General features: G+C 57.9%; 1 protein-coding gene across 1 annotated transcript in view; it reads right to left on the bottom strand.

Annotated features, from left to right (window-relative positions):
- ABT1 (activator of basal transcription 1) overlaps nucleotides 1-14,131 on the bottom strand; it is a 19,339-nt gene continuing 5,208 nt past the window's right edge. The window contains exons 2-6 of the mRNA XM_065044382.1: nucleotides 13,352-13,440; nucleotides 11,954-12,009; nucleotides 9,523-9,751; nucleotides 6,484-6,668; nucleotides 1-2,738 (exon numbers count right to left, since the gene is read on the bottom strand). Coding sequence (XP_064900454.1) covers nucleotides 1,782-2,738; nucleotides 6,484-6,668; nucleotides 9,523-9,751; nucleotides 11,954-12,004 — 1,422 coding nt within the window. The 5' untranslated portion in view covers nucleotides 12,005-12,009; nucleotides 13,352-13,440 and the 3' untranslated portion in view covers nucleotides 1-1,781. The remainder of the gene's footprint in view (nucleotides 2,739-6,483; nucleotides 6,669-9,522; nucleotides 9,752-11,953; nucleotides 12,010-13,351; nucleotides 13,441-14,131) is intronic.

Below are 14,131 nucleotides of genomic sequence, written 5' to 3' on the forward strand. Positions count from 1 at the left end.
TTCACCAAAATTCGATTTATTTAGGGGAAATAAAAAGGGACCCAGGCGTCCGGGAGAGGGACCCAGGCGTCCGGGAGACCCCAATAAGGGACCCATTAACCCCCATAAACCCCCCAAATGACCCCAAATCCCCCCAAAATGGGACCGAGGCGTCCAGGAGACCCCAAATAAGGGACCCAGGCGTCCGGGAGACCCCAATAAGGGACCCAGGCGTCCGGGAGCCCCCAATAACGGACCCATTAACCCCCATAAACCCCCCAAAATGACCCCAAATCCCCCCAAAAAGGGACCCAGGCGTCCGGGAGACCCCAAATAAGGGACCCAGGCGTCCGGGAGACCCCAATAACGGACCCATTGACCCCCATAAACCCCCCAAAATGACCCCAAATCCCCCCAAAAAGGGACCCAGGCGTCCGGGAGACCCCAAATAATGGACCCAGGCGTCCGGGAGACCCCAATAAGGGACCCATTGACCCCCATAAACCCCCAAAATGAGCCCAAATCCCCCCAAAAAAGGGACCCAGGCGTCCGGGTAATCCCCAAATAAGGGACCCAGGCGTCCGGGAGACCCCAATAACGGACCCATTAACCCCAATTAAGCCCCATAAACCCCCAAAATGACCCAAAATTCCCCCCAAAAAGGGACCCAGGCGTCCGGGAGACCCCAAATAAAGGACCCAGGCATCCGGGAGACCCCAAATAAGGGACCCAGGCGTCCGGGAGAGGGACCCAGGCGTCCGGGAGACCCCAATAAGGGACCCAGGCATCCGGGAGACCCCAATAACGGACCCATTAACCCCCATAAACCCCCCAAAATGACCCCAAATCCCCCCAAAAAGGGACCCAGGCGTCCGGGAGACCCCAAATAAGGGACCCAGGCGTCCGGGAGACCCCAAATAAGGGACCCAGGCGTCCGGGAGACCCCAAATAAGGGACCCATTAACCCCAATTAACCCCCCAAAATGACCCCAAATACCCCCAAAAAGGGACCCAGGCGTCCGGGAGACCCCAATAAGGGACACATTGACCCCCATAAACCCCCAAAATGACCCCAAATCCCCCCAAAAAGGGACCCAGGCGTCCGGGAGACCCCCAAATAAGGGACCCATTAACCCCCATAAACCCCCAAAATGACCCCAAATCCCCCCAAATAATGGACCCAGGCGTCCGGGAGAGGGACCCAGGCGTCCGGGAGACCCCAATAAGGGACACATTGACCCCCATAAACCCCCAAAATGACCCCAAATCCCCCCACAAAAGGGACCCAGGCGTCCGGGTAATCGCCAAATAAGGGACCCAGGCGTCCGGGAGAGGGACCCAGGCGTCCGGGAGACCCCAAATAAGGGACCCAGGCGTCCGGCAGAGGGACCCAGGTGTCCGGGAGACCCCAAATAAGGGACCCAGGCGTCCGGGAGACCCCAAATAAGGGACCCATTAACCCCAATTAACCCCCATAAACCCCAAAAATGACCCAAAATTCCCCCCAAAAAGGGACCCAGGCGTCCGGGAGACCCCAATAACGGACCCATTAACCCCCATAAACCCCCCAAAATGACCCCAAATCCCCCCAAATAAGGGACCCAGGCGTCCGGGAGACCCCAATAAGGGACCAATTAACCCCCATAAACCCCCCAAAATGACCCCAAATCCCCCCACAAAAGGGACCCAGGCGTCCGGGAGAGGGACCCAGGCGTCCGGGTGCCCCAAATAAGGGACCCAGGCGTCCGGGAGACCCCAAATAAGGGACCCAGGTGTCCGGGAGACCCCAAATAAGGGACCCATTAACCCCCATAAACCCCCCAAAATGACCCCAAATCCCCCCAAAAAGGGACCCAGGCGTCCGGGAGACCCCAAATAAGGGACCCAGGCGTCCGGGAGAGGGACCCAGGCGTCCGGGAGACCCCCCATAAAAGGGACCCAGGCGTCCGGGTAATCCCCAAATAAGGGACCAAGGCATCCGGGAGACCCCAAATAAGGACCCATAAACCCCCCAAAATGAGCCCAAATCCCCCCAAAAAGGGACCCAGGCGTCCGGGAGAGGACCCAGGCGTCCGGGAGACCCCAATAACGGACCCATTAACCCCCATAAACCCCCCAAAATGACCCCAAATCCCCCCAAATAAGGGACCCAGGCGTCCGGGAGACCCCAATAAGGGACCAATTAACCCCCATAAACCCCCCAAAATGACCCCAAATCCCCCCACAAAAGGGACCCAGGCGTCCGGGAGAGGGACCCAGGCGTCCGGGAGACCCCAAATAAGGGACCCATTAACCCCCATAAACCCCCCAAAATGACCCCAAATCCCCCCAAAAAGGGACCCAGGCGTCCGGGAGACCCCAAATAAGGGACCCAGGCGTCCGGGAGACCCCAATAACGGACCCATTAACCCCCATAAACCCCCCAAAATGACCCCAAATCCCCCCAAAAAAGGGACCCAGGCATCCGGGTGGCTCAACCCTTCCCCCCAAACACCTTTTCCAAGAGGCTCCTGGGTGGTTTTTTGGGGGGGGGTCGAGCTTTTGTACCCCAAATTTCTTCCTCGGTGGCTCGTTGTGTGAACCCCCAGGTGGGGGGGGCGGGGTGAGGGGGGTCGCGGGGGGGTTTTGGGGGGGGGGCGGGTGTGGAACGCCCCCTCGCGCTTGGCTTGAGCCACCTCGGCCCGTAGCCGTTGAACTTGAACCTGGCGCTCGTAGCTCAGGCGCTCGCTCAGGTGCGGCCAGCGGAACCCGGGCAGGTACTGCGGGGAGGAAGGGACCCAGGCGTCCGGGTGAGGGACCCAGGCGTCCGGGACAGGGAGCCAGGCGTCCGGGTAAGCCCAATGTCTGGGAGACCCCGAAATGGGACCCCAATCCCCCCAACGTGACCCCCAAATCCCTCCCAGATCCTCCCAAATAAGGGACCCAGGCATGCGGGAGAGGGACCCAGGCGTCCGGGAGACCCCAAATAAGGGACCCAGGTGTCCGGGAGAGGGACCCAGGCGTCCGGGAGACCCCAAATAAGGGACCCAGGTGTCTGGGAGAGGGACCCAGGCATCCGGGAGACCCCAAATAAGGGACCCAGGCGTCCGGGAGACCCCAAATAATGACCCATTAACCCCCATAAACCCCCAAAATGACCCCAAATTCCCCCCATAAAAGGGACCCAGGCGTCCGGGACAGGGACCCAGGCGTCCGGGTGAGCCCGATGTCTGGGAGACCCCGAAATGGGACCCATAAACCCCCCCAAAATGACCCCAAATCCCCCCCAAATAAGGGACCCAGGAGTTCAGGAGAGGGACCCAGGCGTCCGGGAGACCCCAAATAAGGGACACATTAACCCCCATAAACCCCCAAAATGACCCAAAATTCCCCCCATAAAAGGGACCCAGGTATCCGGGAGAGGGACCCAGGCGTCCGGGAGAGCCCGATGTCTGGGAGACCCCGAAATGGGACCCATAAACCCCCCCAAAATGACCCCAAAGTGACCCCAGATGCCCCCCAGGGACACACCAGAAAGGGACCCAGGCGTTCGGGAGACCCCAAATAAGGGACCCAGGCGTCCGGGAGACCCCAAATAAGGACCCATTAACCCCCATAAACCCCCCAAAATAATCCCAAATCCCCCCAAATAAGGGACCCAGGCATCCGGGACAGGGACCCAGGCGTCCGGGTGAGCCCGATGTCTGGGAGACCCCGAAATGGGACCCATAAACCCCCCCAAAATGACCCCAAATCCCCCCCAAATAAGGGACCCAGGAGTTCAGGAGAGGGACCCAGGCGTCCGGGAGACCCCAAATAAGGGACACATTAACCCCCATAAACCCCCAAAATGACCCAAAATTCCCCCCATAAAAGGGACCCAGGTATCCGGGAGAGGGACCCAGGCGTCCGGGAGAGCCCGATGTCTGGGAGACCCCGAAATGGGACCCATAAACCCCCCCAAAATGACCCCAAAGTGACCCCAGATGCCCCCCAGGGACACACCAGAAAGGGACCCAGGCGTTCGGGAGACCCCAAATAAGGGACCCAGGCGTCCGGGAGACCCCAAATAAGGACCCATTAACCCCCATAAACCCCCCAAAATAATCCCAAATCCCCCCAAATAAGGGACCCAGGCATCCGGGACAGGGACCCAGGCGTCCGGGTGAGCCCGATGTCTGGGAGACCCCGAAATGGGACCCATAAACCCCCCCAAAATGACCCCAAATCCCCCCCAAATAAGGGACCCAGGAGTTCAGGAGAGGGACCCAGGCGTCCGGGAGATATCAAATAAGGGACCCAGGCGTCCGGGAGAGCCCAAAATGACCCCAAATCCCCCCCCAAGTGACCCCAGACCCCCCCAGAAAAGGGACCCAGGAGTCCGGGAGACCCCAATAAGGGACCCAGGCGTCCGGGTGAGGGACCCAGGCGTCCGGGACAGGGACCCAGGCGTCCGGGTGAGCCCGATGTCTGGGAGACCCCGAAAAGGGACCCATAAACCCCCCCAAAATGACCCCAAATCCCCCCCAAATAAGGGACTCAGGAGTTCGGGAGAGGGACCCAGGCGTCCGGGAGACCCCAAATAATGACCCATTAACCCCCATAAACCCCCAAAATGACCCCAAATTCCCCCCATAAAAGGGACCCAGGTGTCTGGGAGAGGGACCCAGGTGTCCGGGAGACCCCAAATAAGGGACCCAGGCGTCCGGGAGACCCCAAATAAGGGACCCAGGTGTCCGGGAGAGGGACCCAGGCATCCGGGAGACCCCAAATAAGGGACCCAGGCGTCCGGGAGACCCCAAATAAGGGACCCAGGTGTCTGGGAGAGGGACCCAGGCGTCCGGGAGACCCCAAATAAGGGACCCAGGCGTCCGGGAGACCCCAAATAAGGGACCCAGGCATCCGGGAGACCCCAATAAGGGACCCATTAACCCCCATAAACACCCCAAATGACCCAAAATTCCACCAAATAAGGGACCCAGGCGTCCGGGAGAGGGACCCAGGAGTTCGGGAGACCCCAAATAAGGGACCCATTAACCCCCATAAACCCCCAAAATGACCCAAAATTCCCCCCATAAAAGGGACCCAGGCGTCCGGGAGAGGGACCCAGGCGTCCGGGTGAGCCCAATGTCTGGGAGACCCTGAAATGGGACCCATAAACCCCCCCAAAATGACCCCAAATCCCCTCCAAATAAGGGACCCAGGAGTTCAGGAGAGGGACCCAGGCGTCCGGGAGACCCCAAATAAGGGACCCAGGCGTCCGGGAGAGCCCAAAATGACCCCAAATCCCCCCCCAAGTGACCCCAGACCCCCCCAGAAAAGGGACCCAGGAGTCCGGGAGACCCCAATAAGGGACCCAGGCGTCCGGGTGAGGGACCCAGGCGTCCGGGACAGGGACCCAGGCGTCCGGGTGAGCCCGATGTCTGGGAGACCCCGAAATGGGACCCATAAACCCCCCCAAAATGACCCCAAATCCCCCCCAAATAAGGGACTCAGGAGTTCGGGAGAGGGACCCAGGCGTCCGGGAGACCCCAAATAATGACCCATTAACCCCCATAAACCCCCAAAATGACCCCAAATTCCCCCCATAAAAGGGACCCAGGTGTCTGGGAGAGGGACCCAGGTGTCCGGGAGACCCCAAATAAGGGACCCAGGCGTCCGGGAGACCCCAAATAAGGGACCCAGGTGTCCGGGAGAGGGACCCAGGCATCCGGGAGACCCCAAATAAGGGACCCAGGCGTCCGGGAGACCCCAAATAAGGGACCCAGGTGTCTGGGAGAGGGACCCAGGCGTCCGGGAGACCCCAAATAAGGGACCCAGGCGTCCGGGAGACCCCAAATAAGGGACCCAGGCATCCGGGAGACCCCAATAAGGGACCCATTAACCCCCATAAACACCCCAAATGACCCAAAATTCCACCAAATAAGGGACCCAGGCGTCCGGGAGAGGGACCCAGGCATCCGGGAGACCCCAAATAAGGGACCCAGGCGTCCGGGAGACCCCAAATAAGGGACCCAGGGGTCCGGGAGAGCCCAAAATGACCCCAAATCCCCACCCAAGTGACCCCAGACCCCCCCATAAAAGGGACCCAGGCGTCCGGGAGAGGGACCCAGGCATCCAGGAGACCCCAAATAAGGGACCCAGGCGTCCGGGAGAGCCCAAAATGACCCCAAATCCCCCCCCAAAGTGACCCCAGACCCCCCCATAAAAGGGACCCAGGAGTCTGGGAGACCCCAATAAGGGACCCAGGCGTCCGGGCGAGGGACCCAGGCATCCGGGAGACCCCAATAAGGGACCCATTAACCCCCATAAACACCCCAAATGACCCAAAATTCCACCAAATAAGGGACCCAGGCGTCCGGGAGAGGGACCCAGGCATCCGGGAGACCCCAAATAAGGGACCCAGGCGTCCGGGAGACCCCAAAAAAGGACCCATTAACCCCCATTAACCCCCAAAATGACCCAAAATCCCCCCCATAAAAGGGACCCAGGCGTCCGGGCGAGGGACCCAGGCGTCCTGCGCACCTTGATGCTCCAGCGGTGGTGTCTGAAGGGGCTGCGGGGCCGGGGGCTCATTGGGGCCCCATTGAGCATCTTGGCCGCTCGTTTGGCCGCTCGTTTGTCCCGAAATTCCACCCAGCCCTCGGTATATGGGGCGGCCCCATTGATCTGGGGCTGCGGGCGGCGGCGCCGGCGCCGGACTCGGCCGTCTGTGGGAAATGGCCAAAATCGGCTGGTTTGAGCCCAAAATGGTGAGAAAAGCACGAGAATCGACCCGAAAGACATTGGGATCGACCCAAAATGCGTCTAAATTGACCCAAAATGCGTCTAAATTGACACAAAAGAGCTTAAAATCGACCCAAAATGTGTCCAAATTGACCCAAAAAACCCTAAAATTGACCCAAAAAACCCAAAAAATTGACCCAAAATGCGTCTAAGTTGACCCAAAAAACCTTAAAATCGACTCAAAATGCGTCTAAATTGGCCCAAAAGACCTTAAAATCGACCCAAAATGTGTACAAATCGACCCAAAAATCACCTTAATTGGCCAAAAAAGAGTCTAAGTTGACCCAAAATGCATCTAAGTTGACCCAAAATGCGTCTAAGTTGACCCAAAAAACCTTAAAATTGACCCAAAATGTGTCCAAATCGACCCAAAAAACCCTAAAATTGACCCAAAATGCGTCTAAATTGACCCAAAATGTGTCCAAATTGACCCAAAAAACCCTAAAATTGACCCAAAAAACCCAAAAAATTGACCCAAAATGCATCTAAATTGACCCAAAATAGGTCTTAATCGACCCAAAAGACCTTAAAATTGACCCAAAATGGGTCTAAATTGACCCCAAAATCACCTAAATTGGCCAAAAAAGCGTCTAAATGGACCCAAAATGCGTCTAAGTTGACCCAAAATGCGTCTAAGTTGACCCAAAAAACCTTAAAATTGACCCAAAATGTGTCCAAATCGACCCAAAAAAACCTAAAATTGACCCAAAAAACCCAAAAAATTGACCCAAATGCATCTAAATTGACCCAAAATAGGTCTTAATCGACCCAAAAGACCTTAAAATTGACCCAAAATGCGTCTAAATTGGCCCAAAAAACCTTAAAATCAACCCAAAATGTGTCTAAATTGACCCAAAAATCACCTAAATTGGCCAAAAATGCATCTAAATTGGCCCAAAATGCGTCCAAATTGACCCAAAAAACCCTAAAATTGACCCAAAATGTGTCTAAATTGGCCCAAAAACCTTTAAATTGACCCAAAATGGGCCTAAATCGGCCCAAAAAACCTTAAAATTGACCCAAAATGGGCCTAAATTAGCCCAAAATGCATCTAAGTTGACCCAAAATACCTTAAAATTGACCCAAAATCGGTCTAAACAGACACAAAAAACAAAGTTGACCCAAAATGGGTCTAAATTGGCCCAAAATGCGTCTAAATCAGCTCAAAAATCACCTAAATTGGCCCAAGAAACCTTAGAATTGACCCAAAATGTGTCTAAATGGACCCAAAAAACCCTAAAATCGACCCAAAATGTGTCTAAATTGACCCAAAATACCTTAAAATTGACCCAAAATGCATCTAAATCGGCCCAAAATTCAACTAAATCATCCCAAAAATCACCCAAATAGGCCAAAAAATGCACTAATTTCCACCCAAAATTCACTAAATTTTGCCCCAAATCCACTGAATTTCACCCAAAATCCCCCAAATTTGTCCCAGAATCACCTAAATAGACCCAAAAATCTATTAAATAGCCCCAAAAATCGACTAAATAGACCCAAAATCACCTAAATAGGCCCAAAACTCCAATAGGCCCTAAAAATCCAATAGGCCTTAAAATGCACTAAATTCCACCCAAAATTCACTAAATTCCCCCTAAAAATACCCCAAAAAAACCCAAAATCACCCCAAAATCCCCCCTATGGGTCCCCCAACCCCCACCCATGGGTGCTGCCCCACATTTGGACCCCAAAATCCCCCTAAATTGCCCCAAAATATCCCCCCATAGCTCCTCCAAAAACCCTCTGAAAAGGCCCCAAAATCTGCCCCAAAAACCCCCAAATTTCACCCAAAAATCCTCCCAAAACCCCCCAAATTTCACCCAGGACCCCCCCATGGGCACCCTGACCCCCACCCATGGGTGCTGACCCACATTTGGACCCCAAAACCCCCAAAATCCCCCTAAATTGCCCCAAAATATCCCCCCCATAGCTCCTCCAAAAATGCCCCAGATCTCCCCAAAATCTGCCCCCAAAATCCCAAAATTTCACCCAAAATCACCCCAAATCTCACCCAGAACACCCCCATGGGCACCCTGACCCCCACCCATGGGTGCTGACCCACATTTGGACCCCAAAACCCACTAAAATTGCCCCAAAATATCCCCCCATAGCTCCTCCAAAAACCCTCTGAAAAGGCCCCAAAATCTGCCCCCAAAACCCCAAAATTTCACCCAAAACCCCCCAAATCTCACCCAGAACACCCCCATGGGCACCCTGACCCCCACCCATGGGTGCTGACCCACATTTGGACCCCAAATCCCACTAAAATTGCCCCAAAATATTTCCCCCCTATATCTCCTCCAAAAACCGCCTCAAAACGCCCCAAATTGCCCCAAAACCCCCCAAATTTGACCCAAAATCACCCCAAATCTCACCCAGAACACCCCCATGGGCACCCTGACCCCCACCCATGGGTGCTGCCCCACATTTGGACCCCAAAATCCCCCTAAATTGCCCCAAAATATCCCCCCATAGCTCCTCCAAAAAACCTCTGAAAAGGCCCCAAAATCTGCCCCAAAAACCCCCAAATTTCACCCAAAAATCCCCCCAAAACCCCCCAAATTTCACCCAGGACCCCCCCATGGGCACCCTGATCCCCACCCATGGGTGCTGGCCCACATTTGGACCCCAAATCCCACTAAAACGCCCCAAAATATTCCCCCCCTATATCTCCAAAAACCGCCTCAAAACGCCCCAAATTGCCCCAAAACCCCCCAAATTTGACCCAAAACCGCCCCCCCATGGGCACCCCGACCCCCACCCATGGGTGCTGACCCCTTGGTTGGAAGAACACCCTCCCGATCTCCCCATAGGGTCTCAACATGGCCCGAACTTGACGGGGTCCGAATCCTATAGGGGGACAAGGCAAGTAAAGCACCCCCGGGATCACCCGGGGGTCCTCCCGCCCTATAGGGGGCGCCCTATGGATTCCGGGACCCCCTTGGGCTTCGTCTTCATCCTCATCTTCATCATTATCTTCATCTTCATCTTCGTCATTGTTTTCCTATGGGGCACAGAAATATCAATGGGTCCTCCCGCCCTATAGGGGGCGTCACCTATAGGGAGGTCTCGTTGAGTTCTATGGATGGCAAAAGCAATGGGTGCTCCCATCCTATAGGGGGCGCCACAATGGGAGCCTCCAGACCCATAGAGCCCCATAGGGACACCCCCAGAACCATAGACCCCCATAGGGACCCATAGGGACCCCTAGAGACCCACAGGGACCCCCCCAGACCCATAGAGCCCCATAGGGACACCCCCTGACCCATAGACCCCCATAGGGACCCATAGGGACCCCTAGAGACCCACAGGGACCCCCCCAGACCCATAGAGCCCCATAGGGACACCCCAGACCCATAGACCCCCATAGGGACCCATAGGGACCCCTAGAGCCCCACAGGGACCCCCCCAGACCCATAGACCCCCATAGACCCCCATAGGGACCCCCCCAGACCCATGGAGCCCCATAGGATCCCATAGAGCTCCACAGGGACCCCCCAGTCCCATAGAGCCCCATAGGGACCCATAGAACCATTGACCCCCATAGGGACCCCCCCAGACCCATGGAGCCCCATAGGATCCCATAGAGCTCCACACGGACCCCCCAGTCCCATAGAGCCCCATAGGGACCCATAGGAAGCCCCCAACCCCATAGAACCCCATAGGGACCCCCCAGACCCATTGATACCCATAGGGACCCATAGAGCCCCACAGGGACCCCCCCAGACCCATAGAGCCCCATAGGGACACCCCAGACCCATAGACCCCCATAGGGACCCATAGAGCCATTGACCCCCATAGGGACCCCCGCAGACCCATAGACCGCCATAGGGACCCATAGACCCCCACAGGGACCCATAGGGACCCCCCCAGACCCATGGAGCCCCATAGGATCCCATAGAGCTCCACAGGGACCCCCCAGTCCCATAGACCCCCATAGGGACCCATAGGAACCCCTCAACCCCATAGAACCCCATAGGGACCCCAGAGACCCATTGATACCCATAGGGACCCATTGATACCCATAGGGACCCATAGAGCCATTGACCCCCATAGGGACCCATTGACACCCATAGGGACCCATAGACCCCCACAGGGACCCCCCCAGACCCACAGACCCCAATAGGGATTCACAGGGACCCATAGAGCCCCACAGGGACCCCCCCAGACCCATAGGGACCCATAGGGACCCATAGAGCCATTGACCCCCATAGGGACCCCCCCCAGACCCATAGACCCCAATAGGGACCCAGAGGGGCCCATAGACCCCCACAGGGATGCCCCAGACCCATAGGAACCCCCCAGACCCATAGACCCTCACAGGGACCCCAAAAACCCATTGACCTCCATAGGGACCCATAGACCCCCCATAGGGACCCCCCAGACCCATAGATCCACCACAGGGACCCATAGACCCATTGACCCCCATAGAGACCCATAGACCCCCTATAGACCCCCCAAACCCATTGACCCCCATAGAGACCCATAGACCCCCATAGCGATCCATAGACCCCCATAGGGACTCCCTAAAACCCATTGACCCACATGGGGACCCATAGAGCCCCACAGGGACCCATAGACCCATTGACACCCATAGACCCCAACAGGGACCCCCCAAAACCCATAGAGCCCCATAGGGACCCATAGACCCCCACAAGGACCCATAGACCCATTGACACCCATAGACCCCAACAGGGACCCCCCAAAACCCATAGAGCCCCATAGGGACCCATAGACCCCCACAAGGACCCATAGACCCATTGACACCCATAGACCCCATAGGGACCCCCCAGACCCACAGACCCCCATAGGGACCCACAGAGCCCCATAGGGTCCCACCAGACCCATAGAGCCCCATAGGGCCCCAACAGGGACCCCCCAAAACCCATAGAGCCCCATAGGGACCCATTGATGCCCAAAGGGACCCATAGAGCCCCATAGGGACGCCCTAGACCCATAGAGCTCCATAGGGACCCATAGACCCCCATATAGGCCCCCCAAAGCCCACTGACCCCCACAGGGACCCATAAACCCCCATAGGGACCCATAGACCCCCATATAGGCCCCCCAAAGCCCACTGACCCCCACAGGGACCCATAAACCCCCATAGGGACCCATAGACCCCCATAGGGACCCCCCAAAACCCCATAGACTCCGTGGGTCATGGGGGCACCGGTGGGTCCTCCCGCCCTATAGGTGGCGCTACCTGTGGGGTTTCCTCGTCCTCTTCCTTTTTTGGGGGGTCCCGATCGGCCATTAAAGCTGGTTTGGGGGGGGACACACACATATAGGGTTAATATGGGGGGCACACCCCCAAAATTCAAGTCCTGGTCCCCCAAAACCCCATGAGGAGCCCCCAGACCCATAGACACCCATAGGGACCCATAAAGACCCATAAGGATCCATAGAGCCCCATAGGGAGCCCCCAGACCCATAGACACCCACAGAGTCCCATAAAGACCCATAGGGACCCACAGACCAATTGACCCCCATAGGGATCCATAGAGCCCCATAGGGACCCATAGAGCCCCATAGGGAGCCCCCAGACCCATAGACACCCATAGACCCCCACAAAGACCTATAGGGGCACCCCAGAGACATAGACCCCCATAGGGACCCATAGACCCATTGACCCCCATAGGGACCCCCAGACCCATAGAGCCCCATAGAGCCCCATAGGGACCCACCAGACCCATAGACCCCCATAGGGACCCCCCAGACCCATAGACCCCCATAGGGACCCGTAGAGCCCCATAGGGTCCCACCAGACCCATAGAGCCCCATAGGGACCCATAGAGCCCCATAGGGACCCCCCAGACCCATAGACCCCCATAGGGACCCATAGAGCCCCATAGGGACCCCCCAGACCCATAGACCCCCATAGGGACCCATAGAGCCCCATAGGGACCCACCAGACCCATAGACCCCCATAGGGACCCCCCCAGACCCATAGAGCCCCATAGGGATCCATAAAGCCCCATAGGGTCCCCCCAGACCCATAGACCCCCATAGGGACCCCCCAGACCCATAGACCCCCATAGGGACCCATAGAGCCCCTTACGGACCCCCCAGACCCATAGAGCCCCATAGGGACCCCCCAAAACCCACTGACCCCCATAGAGACCCATTGACCCCCATGGGGACCCCAAAAGCCCCCTAGGAACCCATAGGAACCCCCATAGGGACCCCCAAAACCCCCATAGGGACCCATAGAGACCCCCCCAGACCCACATAGGGACCCACAGACCCCCATAGGGACCCCCATAGGGACCCCCCCCAGACACATAGACCCCCATAGGGACCCCCCAAAACCCACTGACCCCCATAGAGACCCATTGACCCCCATGGGGACCCCAAAAGCCCCATAGGAACCCCCATAGGGACCCCCAAAACCCCCATAGGGACCCATAGAGACCCCCCCAGACCCACATAGGGACCCACAGACCCCCATAGGGACCCCCATAGGGACCCCCCCCAGACACATAGACCCCCATAGGGACCCCCAGACCCCCATAGGGACCCCAAAAGCCCCCACAGACCCCCATAGGGACCCATAGACCCACATAGGAACCCCAAAATCCCCCCAAATCCCCCCAAAACTCACGTTGCGCACGGCGTGTCTCGCTGCCGTAAAGCGCGACCGCGGCGGTGTCGTAAAACAACCCCGGAAAAGAGGAGGTGGAGGGGGCGTGGCTACGGGGGTGGGAGCCAATCAAGAGAAAGGGGCGTGTTTGTGGGGCTGGTTAACAGGCGGGGGCGTGGCCGCAGTGGTCCCTAAATACACGGAGTGGGGGGGGCCCGGACGCCTGGGTCCCGTCTAGATGCTATGGGGTGGGGGGGCACATTGGGTATGGGGGGGCACCGGACGCCTGGGTCCCTTGAGAGCCACCAGCTCCCCCCTCCCCTCTCCCGGACGCCTGGGTCCCTCCCGAACGCCTGGGTGCCCTCCAGATGCTTTGAGGGGAGAGTGTGGGGGGGGACCCGGACGCCTGGGTCCCTCCCGAACGCCTGGGTCCCCTGAGGGCCACCAGCTTCCCCACTCCCTCCCCGGACACCTGGGTCCCCCCCGGACGCCTGGGTCCCCTACAGATGCTTAGGGAGGAGAGTGTGGGGGGGCGACCCGGACGCCTGGGTCCCTCCCGAACGCCTGGGTCCCCTGAGATCCACCAGCTCCCCGCCTCCCCTCTCTCGGACGCCTGGGTCCCCCCCGGACGCCTGGGTCCCCTACAGATGCTTAGGGAGGAGAGTGTGGGGGGGCTACCCGGACGCCTGGGTCCCTCCCGAACGCCTGGGTCCCCTGAGATCCACCAGCTCACCCCCTCCCCTCTCTCGGACGCCTGGGTCCCCCTCCCGGACGCCTGGGTCCCCTGAGAGACACCAGCTG

This window comes from Columba livia, chromosome 37 (assembly GCF_036013475.1).
Source record: "Columba livia isolate bColLiv1 breed racing homer chromosome 37, bColLiv1.pat.W.v2, whole genome shotgun sequence".
Lineage (NCBI taxonomy): Eukaryota > Metazoa > Chordata > Aves > Columbiformes > Columbidae > Columba > Columba livia.